The 17,769-nt window shown below is 37.8% G+C and overlaps 4 protein-coding genes across 5 annotated transcripts; 1 reads left to right on the top strand and 3 right to left on the bottom strand.

The window, feature by feature from the left end:
* Positions 1–434: 434 nt before the first annotated feature.
* Ppa (F-box and leucine rich repeat protein partner of paired) lies at positions 435–5,459 on the bottom strand. Its single transcript, XM_083089346.1, has one exon. It carries the CDS (start codon positions 2,768–2,770, stop codon positions 1,253–1,255), a length of 1,518 nt encoding a protein of 505 aa, XP_082945472.1. The 5' UTR covers positions 2,771–5,459; the 3' UTR covers positions 435–1,252.
* A 143-nt stretch (positions 5,460–5,602) lies between these two features.
* On the bottom strand, positions 5,603–9,622 carry Rab35 (RAS oncogene family member Rab35). Its single transcript, XM_083089350.1, has 3 exons — positions 9,223–9,622; positions 8,098–8,522; positions 5,603–7,902 (listed from the first exon to the last, which is right to left on the bottom strand). The coding sequence occupies exons 1-3, from the start codon at positions 9,272–9,274 to the stop codon at positions 7,774–7,776; spliced, it is 606 nt and encodes a 201-aa protein (XP_082945476.1). The 5' UTR covers positions 9,275–9,622; the 3' UTR covers positions 5,603–7,773.
* On the top strand, positions 9,172–14,356 carry Sotv (exostosin glycosyltransferase sotv). 2 transcript variants are annotated; one of them, XR_014436775.1, is made up of 10 exons: positions 9,172–11,222; positions 11,296–11,502; positions 11,591–11,774; positions 11,858–11,997; positions 12,084–12,309; positions 12,382–12,562; positions 12,655–12,821; positions 12,914–13,057; positions 13,161–13,266; positions 13,343–13,475. XR_014436775.1 is itself a non-coding variant. In XM_083089342.1 (10 exons), exons 1-10 carry the CDS (start codon positions 10,696–10,698, stop codon positions 13,765–13,767), a joined length of 2,127 nt encoding a protein of 708 aa, XP_082945468.1. In that variant the 5' UTR covers positions 9,179–10,695; the 3' UTR covers positions 13,768–14,356. The 2 variants fall into 2 exon arrangements, 1 of the variants encoding a protein (XP_082945468.1); XM_083089342.1 differs by lacking the exon at positions 13,161–13,266 and adding an exon at positions 13,546–14,356 and having other exon boundaries at positions 9,179–11,222; positions 13,343–13,471.
* On the bottom strand, positions 13,467–17,554 carry Tasp1 (Taspase 1). The gene is made up of 10 exons (XM_083089347.1): positions 17,188–17,554; positions 16,780–16,904; positions 16,635–16,702; positions 16,129–16,400; positions 15,923–16,002; positions 15,692–15,759; positions 15,507–15,623; positions 14,956–15,139; positions 14,725–14,876; positions 13,467–14,560 (listed from the first exon to the last, which is right to left on the bottom strand). The coding sequence occupies exons 2-10, from the start codon at positions 16,817–16,819 to the stop codon at positions 14,465–14,467; spliced, it is 1,077 nt and encodes a 358-aa protein (XP_082945473.1). The 5' UTR covers positions 16,820–16,904; positions 17,188–17,554; the 3' UTR covers positions 13,467–14,464.
* Positions 17,555–17,769: the final 215 nt, after the last annotated feature.

The raw sequence follows: 17,769 nt of genomic DNA, 5'->3' as shown, positions 1-17,769 counted from the left end.
CGATTATCTTACCTTAATACTTTTATGTACAAAATAATGAGAGGAATCAATTGGTGTAAAGAAAACACATAGTTGTTTTTAAGAAAAAATATGGAATTGTTAATTGCAAATTACATATTTTTTCTTCAAAACAACTATGTTTTTTCTTTACACCAATTGATTCCTCTCATTATTTTGTACATAAAAGTATTAAGGTAAGATAATCGAAAAATGAATATTTTACTAGATATTTTATGGTTTATGTAAAATTAAGAAATGATTTCAAGCCTCATAACTCGGAAAGTACTTAATGAAAACTAACTCTCGAGATAAGTTACAAGAATATGCAATGACAAATAGTAGGTTCCATTTAAGAAATTGAAGGTGACCTTCATGTGACCTTCAAATAACTCTTCAAGGTCAAACCAATGATACCATCTTATGGCCCCCTCGAAACCAAACAACTTTTGTCTGAAACATTTTTCTCTCCCGGGCTTGGTTTTCGAGTTATTCTCCATTAAAGGTTAAAATGGTCCACCCTGTATATTTTATAAATAAAATAGAAAAAGTGTTATTGATTAAAAAAATAAAGTTCGACACAACATTATATGAAATTTCATTATAACTGTATCGTCCTCATTTGACTTGGCTCAAGTCGAATATCGATCAATTGCATGTCATAATGTCCGTATCGTCTCGATGATCGTACACGATGATCGCAATTTCGTCCGTGCGGAAAAACCTCAAGCGAGATATATTCGTTTTTTTCTCTCCTAAATTTCCGAGGGTCGAGCATGCCGCCGAAATCGAGGCGTCGAGACCCGTCCAACTCGTCGTTTTAATTAATCTAGCGATCGTCTCCGACGCGCGACGACCAAGTATAATCGGAAATATGTATATGTTGCTCGAGACACGTATATGTCGCTTTCTCGGGGAAAGAAAGTTGTCGAGGGGATTCGTAGCATGCACTATCTCGTTGGGAAACGGTGTCCCTCGAGAGCGAGCGCGGCTTGCTTTTCCCTCCCGCGAGAAAGAGAAATAGCCGTCTCGAAACGAGCTAACGCTATCCGTCGACGAACATGTCGAAGACGCTCGGACGACTTTGGAGCGTTCCAAGTGACAGCAAGAGACTTACCGCCTGCGGCAGAAACGTGCGCGCGAAAACGAGGTTGTCCTTGAGTTGCCACGAGGAGTCGTTGTCGCCTTGGTAACGATGACGATGACGTTGACGGCGCTCGTGTGTGTCCCGAGCACTCTGCCACGGAAAAAGCCATCACCGCACTGTGGCCATGTGCCACAGGCCAAGATTCAAGATGCTGAGCTGCGGCAGGCCCATGATTCGACTCAGGCCACTGGTGGTAATCTTGGTGCAGCCGTACAGGTCGATGTACTTGATGTTCTTCATGCTCTCGGCGATGATGTACAGACCTCGATCGGTGAGCCGACTGCACTGGCCGATGTTGAGGGTCTCGAGGTCGTGGAGGGTCTTGGCGATCTTGCAGATACCCTCGTCGCTGATCTGGCAGGCCGACAGCGACAGGGTCTTGAGGTTGAACAGTCCCTGGGAGATGTGCACGAGAGCCTGATCGCCGATCTTGTCGCAGAAGGACACGTCGAGCGAGGTGATGCGACTACCGCCCTCGGCCAGATAAGCCATACCGATGTCGGAGATGTTGTCGCACGAGCGCAGGTTGAGCTCGCGCAGACTCGGCATCCTAGCGAGGTGCTTGACGCCGGAGTCGGTGATGCACACGCAAAAGGACAGATTGATGGACTTGAGGGTGGTGAGACCGAGAGAGATATGCCTGAGCGCCTCGTCGCTCAGTCGTTGACAGTCCTGTAGACTCAGATGCTCCAGGGCGAGGTTGCCGTCCGCGGTCTCCCGATTCAGACCGGCCAAGTGAGCGATACCCAGGTCGGACACGTGCCAGCAGCTTCGCAGGTCCAGCCGCTTGAGCTTCTTAAGACCCCACGCGATCAGCAACAGGCCGGTATTGGTGATGTTGCAGCACCCGCCCAGCTCGAGGTGCTCGAGATTCTTCAAGTATTGCGCTATCCTGCTGATGGAGGTGTCCGACACTTGCTTGCAGAGCGACAGATTGAGCTCGGTGAGATACGGATACTCCTGGCCGAAGGCGTTGGTGAGACCGGCGTCGGTGATGTTGTAGCACCCGGACAGGTTGAGCGCCTCGAGATTCGGCACGCCCTTGAGCACGTCGCTGATTCCACGTCGCGAAGACAGTACCTGTACCCTCTTGACGCCGCGTCGCACCAGGCTGGCGAACAAGGCCGGTGCTTGCTTCTTCAGGTGCAGCCGCGCCTCCACTCCTCGCCAGACCGAGCGATAATAAGCGGCGTCGCGCCACGCGGTGCACACCTGCGCGGCGCGTCCCTTGTCGCACACGTCCAGGTAGCTGAAGATGAGCGCGAGGATCTCCGGGTAGAGGCAGGACACGTGGGTGCTGGCGGCGGCCTGGCCGTGCGTCGCCGCCTTGCCACGCTGGTGCACCTGCGGGTGCAGCTGATGCCGCGACGAGATGCCGCCGCCCTGGCCGATGGTGTAGGCCGGCAGGTCGCGTAGGCCGCCGCTGCCGCCGTTGCCGTCGGTGCCGTAGTGCCGCGCCGCCCCGCTCGAGTTGTGCTGGAGGATCGCCTGGTTCTGCGGCGTCGGTATCGCCAGGTGCGGCTGATGCAGGTGATAGAAGTGGCCCGGGCGATGCAGCAGCGTCGTGCCGCCGCTCGGCGTCAGCGGCACCGGAAGTTCCGTCATCAACAGCTGACTCTCCTCCATGTCGCCGTCGTCGTCCTCGTCGTCGTCGTCGTCGTCGTCGTCGTCCTCGTCCTCGTCGTCGCCGCCACCGTCACCGCCGTCTCCGCACCTGCCACCGCCGCCACCGTCGTCGTCCTCGTCGTCCTCGTCGTCGTGTTGACCGTCCTGCGACCCCGTCGCCGCTGCCGCTGCCGCTGCTGGCGCCCGCCGAAGCCTTATCCGCGGCGACTCGGCCGCGACGATCGACGACGAGCGAGCGATCGTCGAGCGCTCGTCGTGCCCTTGCCCGTCGCGGTGATTATTCTCCTCTATCTTGGAAAATCTTACTTGGTCTCTCGTCCCTGTACCTCTTCCTCCTTCTCTTCTCCTCTCCTCTCGCTCTCGCCGATCGTCCTGGTTAGGTTATATTATGGCGCCGATCTCGCGGGTAGTCGCGGAAAGAGCGTTTTTTTCTCACTTTGCGCCAACTCTACGCGCAACTTCCACGACACGTATTTATTCCGATACGACGAATGTCACGCACCCACATGCGCGCGCGAGAATCTCTCTTTCTCTCTCTCTCTCTCTCTCTCTCGCCCGTTATCGATCGCGATTATCGATCGTCGCGACAGTCGCCGCGATATCACCGCGTCGACACGGATCGACAACGCGGAGCGCGCGATCTACGACGCGATCGGGGGGGGGGGGGGCGGGGAAAGGGGGATTTATCTCGCGAGATCGTCGGAAAGATACGACACACACGCGACTTTGATTATCGTCGACAGCGTCGAGAGAGTTACTTTTCACCAAAGTACCATTCCCCCCCTCTCTCTCTCTCTCTCGCGCGCGCGGGCATATGTAAAAACGCACTACCTATATATCGCGTTAGCCTCCGTCTGGAACGACTCTTCTCCGTTCCTTCTTCTTCGTCCTCGCCGTCTCTCGGTCCTACTCGCGTCGCGCCGAGAGAGAGTCTCTCTCTCCCACCGACCGTGTATCTATCGCGCTCTGTCGCGCGCGCTCTCTATCTCTCTCTTCCTCTCTCCTTCTTCTTCTCACACCCGCCTGCCCCACCACGCCTCTTTGCACTCACCCGCGCACTCCATCTTCGTCGCGCGCACCGCAGTCACTTCCTCTACCCTCTCGCTCTGTCCCGTGGCCGCGACGACTGGCTGACTCTTTTTGCACGCGAGACGACGACCACTACGACGACGGGTGTATATACGGGGTCGCTTACGCGCGCTTCTTCCGGCGGACGATAGGGCACCACACACAGACAGACTCGCGAAACTCACGTACGTGTACGGCGTAAAAAAAAAAATTGTCGGAGAGCGTTAAGCGACAGCGCGCTCCGCGCCACCCGTACGCCGACCGCGTCGCGATACTCTGGCCGTTGTCGTTGAACGTCGCCCGTCGACGTAGCCGCCGATGCCTGCCGATGTGTCCGGGTCACTCATACGCGAGACAACCGCAGAGCGGCACATCGCCAAACTGTGAACCGGTGCGCTGCCAGCCGCGGACTGTTGTTCCGTCCGCCCGAACGTAGATGTCGTACCGTGGTTTCGTCGGGCACAGGCGGAGCGAGCCCCGCTCATTGGCCCGCGGCCGCGTCACGTGACCGCACCGGCGAATATCGATTCGGGTTGCGCTGCGGCGGCATTTTTAAGTTTTCGTTGCGGCGGGCGGGCGAGTGAGGCTCGGGGGGAGGGAGCGGGAGAGAGAGAGAGAGAGAGAGAGACACACGGCGCGCACACCGCGTAGCACTCCCCCTCCCCCTTCTCTTCCTCCTCACCGCCCTTGCCCCTCTCTCGCCACCCGGGCCACATTGCGCGTGAGAGACTATCTCGCTTGCCCCCGGAATGCCGCCGATTCGTTGCTCGATATATTAAATAAACACTGAATTCTCTCCGTTGTGTTCCCTCTCTGTCACCTTTTTTTTAGTATTTTTTTTTTAAATTCCTCGCCCCCCTCGTTTTTTTTTCCACGAGCGAAACACATGACGCGCGCACGCAAGACATCGGTCTTCTTGTCGCCGGAAAGAGTCTTTGAAAGTTCAGAGAGGCCGAGACGCGAGATAATCTCCTCTTATCCATTGCCTATTTTGCACTCGTATCTTCGATAGGTTCATCAGCATCGTCGTTTTCGTTCCACAACTTTCTTCTCGATGCGCGCTCATAAATGTATAACGCTCTGCTGTTATGATTATAATTTTTCGAATTTTGCGAAAGGAATAAATCTATCGAAAGAAAACAAACATTTCGAGCAACTTAAGACGCACATTGGTAAATAGACAAGCGCGTGTAGCAAGATAATACGTAGTAATAATTTTTATACATCAGCTAGATACGTATGATTTAAATAATTATATGATATTTGATATGTACAATTTTTATATTATAAAGTAGGAATTTTTTTTGAAACATCTTTGCTCGCATTTACTTGCACAGATGGGATATTTAAGCAGCGCGATCCTACGATTCAACTTGTAAGACGATTTGTACATTAATTAATGGAATTGCAGGATCGTGCTGCACATTCGAGATGTCAGTAGTGCGTTTCGATCGATCCGGAGCACATATGCACCCTAAAGAAATTGCACACGTATATTTTGATACATTTTCATTGAAGTTTATATCGATTTTTTCTCTAGTAAATGATATAAAAATAATGTCCAAGCAATTAAATATAATAATAACATAATAGCATGTGTTAGCTTCACTGACTGCGACTGATAAGTTATAGAAAAAATCGAATATATAGAAAAACGCATAGAAAAAAATGGAACGATAGCAGGAATGTTATCATACAAAGTCTCTCTTAACGAGTAACAACGTATATAGGATTTTAACATGTAATTATATTCGACGAAATGGCTCTTTGGAATAAAATATATATTGTCATTATATATTCGTTTAAAAAAAATCATGCGACATACATTTTTATAAATTAGAAATAATTTGCACATAACATTAAGAATCATTACATGTATAAAGCTCTCTTGAAAATATCCCTTTGTTTTTCTCTTTTTGCATGTATATCCATTGTTATTTAATCAACGTGATTCTGCTTGTTTTTACACATATTTTAGATTATTTAAAGAAAATATTTTTCATATAAAAATATGAAAAAATTGAGTAGAAATTTTCCAACTCGACAGAGATAGGAGTGGAAGCAATACTTATTTAATACATACATGTAGATTCCTATTTATTTATAATCGTAGTATGTATAATAATATTACAACGTCGTAACTGTATAACAGTAAACAAGAATGAATATGCTCGATTGAAATATTTCGTGAATAATATGCCACTAAAACTGGCAAGTAGAGAATATGTACATATTTTGTGGGATGCCGCTTTATTGCCTCTAAAAGGAAGATATGTAATTGTGATATTAAAGGAAAAAAAAGAAGAAGAGAGAAATAAATGGCTAATGATACTAATTACAACAATTATAATGGAGGCAGGGAGTAGGTACACGCAGCAGTATTACACTGGCAGCTGGCGACATTATCTTAACTATTATCACAGATTAATACAGACAGCTTCTGTCATAGCTGGACATGACCGATCATAATTCGTATTTTATCGTCTTGCTATTTACCCTTCTGCAATAAATATTTAACTGTATGTATATGGGGACGTGTGTATGTGTATGTTCGTCGTAAATGCATGGACAATTTAAAGTACTTTTCTGCGTATTTATATATCTCTCTGAGTATGTATAAAATTCGGACGCGTAGATATAAACTTTTCTTTTTCTCGTTATAGAGCCGCTATATTATGCATATAGGTATACATTAGACCGTATATAAAATTAAAAAGTGACATATATAATACTGTTGAATGTTTTATTTTCATGCGCACAACTAAATACTGCATATTCCAATTTCAATGGAAATATATGATAAAGGACACATATATCTTTTACTAGAGAAAATTTACTTCACTTTCAATTATCAAAGATTGCACTAAATAATTTCATTCTTAAAGAAAATCTTTTTCTTCAAAAAATATTTAAAAATATTGTTGTTCTCATATACACTCAAATTGTATGCTTAAAATAATTACAATATTTTAGCATAAAAAAATTTAATTATAAAATTCACAAGAGAAAGTTATAAATATGCTCATTGTAAATTTCGTAAATTAAATCACGATTGATTTTAAATTCATTACGATAGTCTTTTGAATATGGTAGAAAGGAAGTATATCGAATTTCACATGATCAAGCAGATTTTTTATGATTTTTATAAACAGTGTGTATCCAGTCTTTTTTCTATACCAATACATTCAATTGCCTAATGTCCGATCAAATCTTTTAGAGTGCACTGAAAGCGTCATCAAACTATATATATACAGGATGTACCTTAATTTTACTAAATGTCCTACGCGAATTATTTGGATTAGCTAATAATATCGATCGCTCGGTTTTTTGTTCAAGAAACTTTATCCTACTCATTTTAAATACAATTTATTTAAAATATGGTAACTCATTGTGCAGCAAAACTCTATGCAATGACCAAAATGACTTTGGAAAAATTAGCAATGTTTTATGAAGGAGAATTCATTAGTCGTGTGTTTTACTTAACGATTATGTAATATGAAATGGGCGCACGTTTGTGTGAAAATAATTTTTAATATTTGCATGTTTATATGTGAAAAGTTGTCCTTTTGTAAATGTTACAAATGAATAGGCCTTCGTTCTTAAACGTAGCACGCGAAAGCCCAAAAGGAATGTCGCATAGACAATCGTTTTCACTAAATAAGCCCTACGCGTTCGCTCGATATCTCGACTCGATATTTAAATACGATATATATTAACGTCAAAAGTGTATACTTTTTTTTTTCATTAGCATACAATCTTAGGTATCATAATTGGAATACAAAACTCACAAAAAAGTTGGTGTTAGAAAATATCAGGGTTTCCAGCGTCTCATGTCCGCTAGTGATACTAACACATGCTCTCTGTTTTATTCTGTCCTAATTATCGTATCAAATAATATTTTGTGAATAGGGAGTAGCATGCTTATACAACGCTCGCTAACAACATTTTTTCCTATGCTGTTTTGTGCTTTTTCTCAGGTTGACTGTCTCGTTGGTTTGTATGGCTTGCCGCTCCTTGCGTTCTTTTTTGGTCCGCAATACTTGTCGCGTTATTGCCATGAACATCTGCAAATAATGCATTATTGTAAATTTTTCTCAAAATACGAATCTACAAATTTATGTACAAGTTTCTTTAAACTTTGGTGAATAGTTACTCATTTATCATTAATATAATATTGGCATAATATAATAATTAAATAGTTTATACTTAAAGTTTAATCATTTAAAATTATAAAACAGAAAAAAATTAGAGCGACGTACTTCCTCCACATTAATATTATCCTTGGCAGAAGTTTCAAACAACTGTATTCCCATTTGATTGGCGAATCTTTGCGCATCTTCTGTCAACACCACTTTCTGATTAGGTGCATCATTCTTATTTCCTACAAGTACCCTGTTAACCACATCACAATTCTGTTCGATTTCATGCAACCATCGCTTAACATTCGCAAACGTATCACCGCTGGTCACATCATATACAACTATAACGCCATGTGTTCCCCTATAGTAAGTTGAGGTTATTGTCCGGAAACGTTCTTGCCCAGCGGTATCCCAAATTTGCAGCTTTACTCGCTCACCGTCTATCTCCACAGTTTGTATTTTAAAGTCCACTCCTATCGTAGTTATATAACTGCCATTGAAAGTATTGTCGGCAAATCTCAGAAGTAGCGAGCTTTTACCTACACCTTAAAAACAAAAAATATGTTCTTTACATGTATATAAAATGTTGATAAAGATAGTTTTCGAAAAAATTACAAAATATGCAGATGCTTTGTATGAATAAATATTAGCGCTGACAGATATATATTTCGAAATTATTCCATATTTTTACTACATTTTTATACTACAGAGTCATTTAAAGTAAAATAAATATATGTGCATAAATCTTTTATTATATTCATAAACTAAATATTAATGGTGAAAATATGGGAAATGAACAAGTGATAAAAAGTAGTCGATGAGTATCTCTTTATCACTTCATTATCTATTTCTCTTTATGTTGCAATGCGTAATCTCCTCTACCATTGCTCTAAATCTGCCCTACAGGAAGATACAATTTTCATCATGAAATGTATCTAAGCTATGCCAACAGTGCAGTGGACAGCCAATGTATATATGTCATCAGACTCATCATTTAATAAACTGACACTTCTGATAATGATAGGCGATCAACGAGTATCATGACACATAAAGACTGCGCGATCTGTCATTTTTCGCTGCAATTTCTTACATTTCCCGGAACAAAATTTATTGAAGAGAGAGAGGGGGAGGAGGAGAGAGACGAAGAAGCAGAGGAGAGAGAGAAAAAAAGAACGACTGACGGAGATTTCTTTAATTGCGCGTCTTCACGTACAGTATGGTGATGTTCCGTGTGCTTATATTTACCGCTGTCTCCTATGATGAGCAGCTTAAACAGATGATCGTATTCCCGGGCCATCTTACGATGCTCCTCTCGATGCCGCGGGGGAAATGACGATGATCTTTAACCCGACGTGCGAAGCCACTGACGTTTCCTCGGCGGGCGTGTGTACGAGACGAGATACGGTGTACTACCCCCGCGCGCTCTTCAGCAGCAAAACTCGCGGCTCGGAAGACGACTGTGATATCAAATGATCGCCATGTTTAAACGTCGCGATATCACCATTCATTATCATCACGACTTCGAGAAAAAAAGACTCTGCGTTCTCCCTCGTTTAACGCGACGCCCATCCCATATCAAATTGTCACCAGCCTGTCATCGCCGCCATGTTCCTTCTCGCGAGCTCACGCTGGCGTTTTCAACGCCCGGCGATTGCCTCAGGACCGATCTTCACGTGGCCATCGCGCACGATTGGGGGGTTTCTGCGCAGCTATTTGAACGGACCTTTGGAAGACACTCGGTGTAAAAAGTAGAGAGAAAACATGGTGTATGAGTTGTATAAAGTTGATGTTATAAAAATAATTTTTTATTTGTGATTACAAAATTTTGACACGTTCGGAAGGATGGAGAAAAGAGAAGAAAAAGAGAGAACGTGAGGGACTTTAGGAAAGTAATATATAATTTGTGAAAAAGATTTGTGATGAACAGAATTATTATAAATACAAAATAGAGATGATATAATCATATAGAAATTACTAAGAGAACAAAACCAATAGCTTTGTATCGGATAACTGTACCTACTGGAGACATTTTGATAAGAAAAAAATCAAGACTAACAAATCTTGACACATACTATACGAACGGACCTTTGGAAGACACTCGGTGTAAAAAGTAGAGAGAAAACATGGTGTATGAGTTGTATAAAGTTGATGTTATAAAAATAATTTTTTATTTGTGATTACAAAATTTTGACACGTTCGAAAGGATGGAGAAAAGAGAAGAAAAAGAGAGAACGTGAGGGACTTTAGGAAAGTAATATATAATTCGTGAAAAAGATTTGTGATGAACAGAATTATTATAAATACAAAATAGAGATGATATAATCATATAGAAATTACTAAGAGAACAAAACCAATAGCTTTGTATCGGATAACTGTACCTATTGGAGACATTTTGATAAGAAAAAAATCAAGACTAACAAATCTTGACACATTTATACTATATATACATTACATATATGTATGTTACAAGTATCTGTATTAATAGTATATTGACAATTTTATAAATCAAAGCTAAGAAAGAGTAAGATAGAATTTTAATAATGAGATTTGTATTCTTATAATACTATATATACTGAAATATCTACACATGATATAAAATGCTTCAAATGTTGCATATATTCCACACAGACATCACAGTTTAATGTCGCAGGGAAGATTGGAATATTTTATAGTATATGTGAGATTTACAGCATATATATATTTGATAAAATATACAGGATGATATTCCCAATGCGTATATCGCATAAAAGCAGTAGAATCTTATATCATTATCATAATATCTTTGTGATATGTTTGTTAATATTTACACTATTTATTATACTGATTTCGGTGTATTATATTTTCAAATTTGGCACTATACAAAAACGTTCCGAATATATTCCTATAACACTGGATGACGTAAATGCTCTACCCACTCAAATGTTATCCGCTGACTTGACTGCAAGTGATGCTACCAATTCTTCCTGTACATATTTCACTTGTTTCAATGTATATCGATGCGGCAGTCAGGGAAATAAACTTTTGGTATATGTCTATCCACCCAAGATATACTTGGATCCTATGGGTAGACCAATAACAAACCAAATGACGAGGGAATTTTATCAAATTCTGAATGCTATTATCAACAGTAAATTTTATACTCCAAATCCATATGAAGCTTGTATTTTTGTTCCCTCCATTGATACTCTCAATCAGAATAGATTAAGATTGCAAGAGGTTTCTCAAGCATTAAAATCATTACCTTTGTAAGTTACTTAATTACTGTAACATCTAATAGTTTATACTTTTAATTAATAAAATTTGTTATTATGTATGTAGCTGGAAGAAAGGAGAGAATCATCTAATTTTCAACATGGTACCTGGAAGTGTGCCAGACTACAACACTGTCATTGATGTGCCAGTGGGAAGAGCGATGATTGCAGGTGCTGGAATGTCATCATTGACATACAGGCCTGGTTTTGACATTAGTTTACCAGTGTATAATCCACTAATAAATAATCTCAAGATAAATTACAGTAATGGGAGGTAATTATATATATTATATATATATATATCTGATTTCTGTAACATTTGTATATAATACATTTGTAATACGAATTATTTTACATTCCAGGACATGGTTAGTGATGTCTTCGCAAATCAATATTAATACTGCTTTTGAGCAAGATTTAATGGAAGTAAAATCGACGTATCCAAAGGATATTTTAATATTAGGTCCATGTCTACATTTTAATCCTATGAATAATACAATACGTTGCGTAGGCAAAGGCTTATATAAATATCCTGATATTCTGCAAGTAATATATTTACAATAATTATTGCAACATTTCTTTTTCTCTCAATATATAAATGATGGAGATTTTCTTTTATACTTTTTCAGTCGGCAACATTTTGTCTAATAATTCGCGGCGCTAGACTTGCCCAAAGCTCACTTTTAGATGCAATGGCAGCTGGGTGTATACCTGTGATTATAGCTGATTCTCTAACAATGCCATTCCATGATGTAATTGATTGGACAAAGTGAGCAATAACATAAATTGAAATCTATAGTTAATTTTGTGTGCATAGTTATATTTATGAATTAATTTTTTCTTTCTAATTTCTAGAGCTGCTGTATTTGTACGCGAAGTTGACATTTTATTAATAATACAATTGCTAAAAAAGATATCCCATCAACGCATCATGGAGATGCAAGAACAAAATGCATGGCTTTATAATCGTTATTTCAGTACAATGGAAAAGATTACAGAAACTACATTAGAAATACTCACGGATCGCGTATTTCCGCATTTGATACGAGATTACACATATTGGAATGTGCCATCTTATAAGGTGGATATAAAGGAGCTATTGAAGCAAAAATGACGTATTTTTCATATGTCAAATAAATAATTTCTTTTATAGGGGAAGCCTTCACCACTTTTTCTACCGGTAACTGCTCCTAAAACACGCGGTTTTACTGCTGTAATATTAACATATGACAGACTGGAGTTGCTATTCCTATTAATTAATAAACTTGTGAAAGTACCAAGTTTATCTAAAGTTTTGGTAATTTGGAATAATCAGCATAAAAATCCACCACCTTGTAAGAAATTTTCATTTATTTGTAAGCATGTATTTTTAATTTATTTACATGTTAATTTTATCAAATTCTCTTTACAACTTAATATTATACAGCTACAAGATGGCCAAAAGTGAATAAGCCATTAAAAGTGATTCAAACAAAGGAAAATAAGTTGTCAAATCGTTTTTACCCATATGACGAAATTGAAACTGAAGCAGTATTATCGATAGATGATGATATTATCATGTTAACTGCTGATGAAGTGGAATTTGCTTATGAGGTATACTTGAATAGCAAGGACTTCATATTATATCTTTCACAAAACATAACTAGTTTTTCGGTAGTGGTGAAATTTATCTTAAATACTTTTAGGTATGGAGGGAATTTCCAGACAGAATCGTTGGATTTCCATCTCGTATACATATGTGGGATAATAGCACTAATTGTTGGAAGTATGAGAGTGAATGGACAAACAGCATTTCTATGGTTTTAACAGGAGCAGCTTTTCATCATAAGGTATATATCGTAAACATTTACGTTGTCTTCTCTCTGATTAAAAAATTAAAACCCGATTAAAAATTGAACCTAATTTTGTTATCCATCTTTTAACATGTTACAGACTACAAAGATATTGTTATAGAAATTTCGGGATCTTTTTCCTATCAAAAGACAATATCCTTTCCTGTTATCCTTATCCAGGAATATACAGAAATTAATCTAGCAAAGTAAATTATAGAATTTTTACATAATTTCTATTAGTATCAAATGTTACTGTTGTACTTTACCTAATATGATTTTCAGTATTGGAATTACATGTATACGACAGCCATGCCTGGAGATATAAAGGAATGGGTCGACGAGCATATGAATTGCGAAGATATCGCGATGAATTTTCTAATAGCAAACGTTACTAGAAAAGCTCCGATAAAAGTAAGCAAACATTTTTTTTATTCAAGTCTCGTGATACTGACATTTTCCTAAAAATCTCGTAAAACTTTGTACAGGTAACACCAAAGAAAAAGTTCCGATGTCCTGAATGTACTAATACTGAAATGTTATCCGCGGATTTGACGCACATGGTGGAACGTACACAGTGTATAAACAAATTCTCCTCTATTTACGGAACCATGCCATTGGAATCGGTCGAGTTCCGCGCAGATCCAGTACTCTTCAAGGACGTATTTCCGGAGAAATTAAAGCGATTCAACGATATAGGCAGTTTGTAATTGTGATATATATAGGTAGATTTTCTATTAAATTAAACAAGTTTTTGAAAAATATGTAAATCTATCGATCAAAATATGCAGAGTGTTCACGATTATAATCGATAGAGTTAAAGATATTTAATCTATAATATATTTATTATCTTTAAGAATATATTTGATTCCTTTAAGATAAATGATTTTAATATTGCCATAGCATCTGAACCGATTATAAAATTGAATTCTCTGTTTATATCTGTACATATATATTATACAATAATACATATATATTATATATTAAATATATAATATATATTAAATATATAATATATATTAAATATATAATATATATGTAATATATTAAATATATTAAATCATGTGCGTTTTGATGGATAGAGAGTATTTATAAGTATTGTAAGTAAAAATTACTTTCAAACTGTCATCATGATTCATTGTATTTTGTATGCACAAGTTAACAAGTTAAAAATTTAGAAAAATATGTGTGTATCTCGCAAAATTGATTGTGTAAAACAATTTAATCTGGCAGTACTATTATGTATGAACTCCATGAAACAAATTGACGCGAATTCGTATAAAAATTTTATATAAAGTATTTTAGGCTACCAGTTATTTTTACAAAACCTTGTTTTTACAAAACATCACAGGCAATATATATAATCTCCTATAATTATCTTATAATCAGGTAATATATAATATACTCTTATTCAGACTCTCTTTCAGATTTTATCTTGAAGCAGACACCTTCGACAATAGCTTTCTTACCTACCTCATGCGATGGTAAGGCCGACATGTAGCTCTATAAAAAAAAGGTGCTTTTTTAACATACAAATAATTTAATTTAATAATCTTGTTAGAAAACAAATCGGTGCTTAGAAATAAGAATATTCTTCATATGTAAATATTTATATTGCAAGAAAAGTATGTCTAAAACTAAACTCAAAGAAAAAATGGAACATATACCATTGGTGTGCGTTGACATGTATTCATGTAACCTATTATCATGGAATTCGTTGAGTGGCTCCACAGAAAATCACCTAATCCTTCTTGTGGCGAATAACGTATAGCGATAACACCGCCAAGTTTTTGTTCGAGCCCACAGAGAAATTTCGAATCTAATAGAAAAACATTGAAAAGATTGTCATTGCTTTGATTAATCGTCGCGACATTGTTTATGCTAAACCTATGATGCACCGATAAAATCTACGTTCATCGCTTGATGCAGACTCGTAGTCGGACAAGAGGTGTTGGAAATAGCTTCTGCAACTGTACGTGCTAATGAGGTGCGCACAAGATGTTCACCACAACCTGACGTACTAGCGCCCACTGAATAAGAAGTATCCTTGCACGCCCACGCACCGCAACCCCATACTCCAGCCTAATATTTAGAATATAAGATGTAGATATAATGTAGTACAAGATGTAGATGTAAAAATCTACATATACAAGATGTCCGGAAAATTGCCCGCAGTACTTCGGGAAGTGATTTCCAAAAGAAGGAAAAAATGCTATAAACATAGGTCCGGAAATAAGTCGTTTCCAAGTTATAGCCACTTTTATGTTAAAAAAAATCGTAACTTATAATCTGCTTGGCATCCTTCTTTTTTACATTTTTTTTTACAACTTTCCAGACACCCTGTATAAGAATTGTATAAAAATTTTTTAAAATTTTTTAGAAGATTGAAATTACATGTGTTTCATGGACAATTTATTATAGCCATGCAAGAAATATAAATTAATTATACCTGCCCGACTCTTCCAGGATATTTCAGAATTATACCACCACTCGAACAAGCTGCAGCAATATTTCCATCAACATCCACACATATTGCACCTACTGTGTCCATCCTTTTCTTTACACACTGCAACATAATAACAATCACTGGTGATGATAAATTTTATTTAAATCAGGTTCAATAACTTTTTTTACCTTTTGAGCCTCCACACTGCAATCTTCTACTTTTCTTTTATAGTGTTTATATATTTTCTGAGCTCTCACTGAAATGCAATATTAAAATATTTTATTAATTGTAGATATTGGGTAAATAAATAAGAGATGTAACGAGAAATAGCAGAACTCTCTTATACACAGAAAAATCTCTCTCAGAAATAATTTTGCTAAAATCTAATAAATATCTCTTATATTATTAATTATACATACTCGATATTAATTGTTCCGGTGGTAATGTTTGTATGCCCATTTCATGTGCCCAAATATGAGCACCATTTCCAACCAGAAAGCTAGTAAAAAAATAGAGATTATATATATATAAAATAATAATTATATGTGTATACATATAATACAATTATTACATTATAATACAATTATTAATATTTTGAAGAGATAAAATGATATTAAATGTGTACCTAGGTGGAATTCGGCCGTATGCAAATTTAATAGATTGCTGTTCACACAAACGTTTTGCCAACAAAACTGGATTTTTTATTCCACTAACTGCACCAATTGCACCGTACTGCAAATTATTGCCATCCATCACACTCGCATCACATTCTACTGTTCCATTCAAAGTGAGATTTGAACCAAATCCAGCATTTGTCATAGGAGAATCTTCCAGCACCATCACTGTTTCTACCGCTGCATCTAATGCATTGCCATTGCATGTCAAACTTTGAGCTCCCTTGGAAAAACAATTTTTAATTAAAAAGAAAGTAATTTTGATTTAAGTGTTATAGAAGTGATTTAAGAGTTACATAAAGAATATTTCAAAACTTCTGAATACTTTCTTAATAGTAGATTTTATGATCAAAATTTGGAGATTTTTCATTAACAAAAATGTTGAGTAATTATTATTTTTGTTAGTTTCCAATATTACATATATATTACAGTTAATTAAAACATTTAAAAGTCTTACCACTTTGCATGCTTCATGACATAACTTTTGATATTTTTCTTTGAGAGATGCAGAATGCTGTCCAGCACCTAACAAGAAAGTATAATAGTATTGTTAGTAATCATATAGGAAACAATTATAAATTATATCTGAATCAATTACATACCCACATGTACAGCAATAAATCCTTGTTTAATATTACTCATGAAATTAGATTTTGTTTCTTCTAATCAGTAATATATATATTTCCGCTTTATTTTTATACTCAAGTATAAAATACTTTTATCTCAGCTGCAAAAATATCATTGATAAAAATATAATTAAAACAGTCAATTGCCTATTATTATAAATATTAATATAATTAATTGTTATAGGTATATTCATTTATATAATAATAGAAAGAATGGAAAATATATTTTAAGTATAATAAATCCTAGTATTTTAATAGATTCTGCTTCATTTATTAAGTTTATGCAGCAGTAAAAGTTAGGATTTTTAGATATCCAAAAAAATAATTACAGTTTATTACACATAATTGTATTATTCTTATAAAAACTTGTATAATAAATCTTACAGATTTTTTTCAGACTTCGGTGTTCATCTTGATGTAGATATACGAACGAAAACGAAGATGGAGAAAAAACAACATTCCAATTCCAGACGTGGAGACGTGAGGTTACAATCGAGTCCCTTTAAACTAAACTCCTCTATTCTCAACTCACAAATTTGATAATTTAAAATTAGGGGGATTTAACTCTTTCGCTTTCTCTTCTTCTCTATATATTTATAAAATATTCGTGGATAACTCAGTTTTATAAAAAATTATAGATTTTTCTCTTAAAATATCTCAAATTAATATTCAATTTTATTATCGACACTCGAGTCATTCCTGAGAAAAGACGCGGGAGAGTTCTGCGTAAAAGCTATTGCCCATGAAAAGATTTTAATTTAATAACCGTAAGATCGTAAATTGATCAATCATAATCAAGCATTCTCACAACGCATAAGAATGTTCGATTATGATTGGTCGGTTTACTTACGGCCCTAAGCTGTAATCACACTACGCGTTGCGGATTCGGTTACGGTTGAAATATATATATATATTTGTTACTATTGTTCAATTTCTTAATTTATGACATTTATTCCATTTAATTAA

This window comes from Camponotus vicinus, unplaced genomic scaffold (genome assembly GCF_025532165.1).
Source record: "Camponotus vicinus isolate PSW18456_S1 unplaced genomic scaffold, iyCamVici1.0 SCAF_14, whole genome shotgun sequence".
Taxonomy (NCBI): domain Eukaryota; kingdom Metazoa; phylum Arthropoda; class Insecta; order Hymenoptera; family Formicidae; genus Camponotus; species Camponotus vicinus.
Note: the sequence above shows the minus strand (reverse complement) of the source record. Positions and strands in the feature narration are given on the sequence as shown.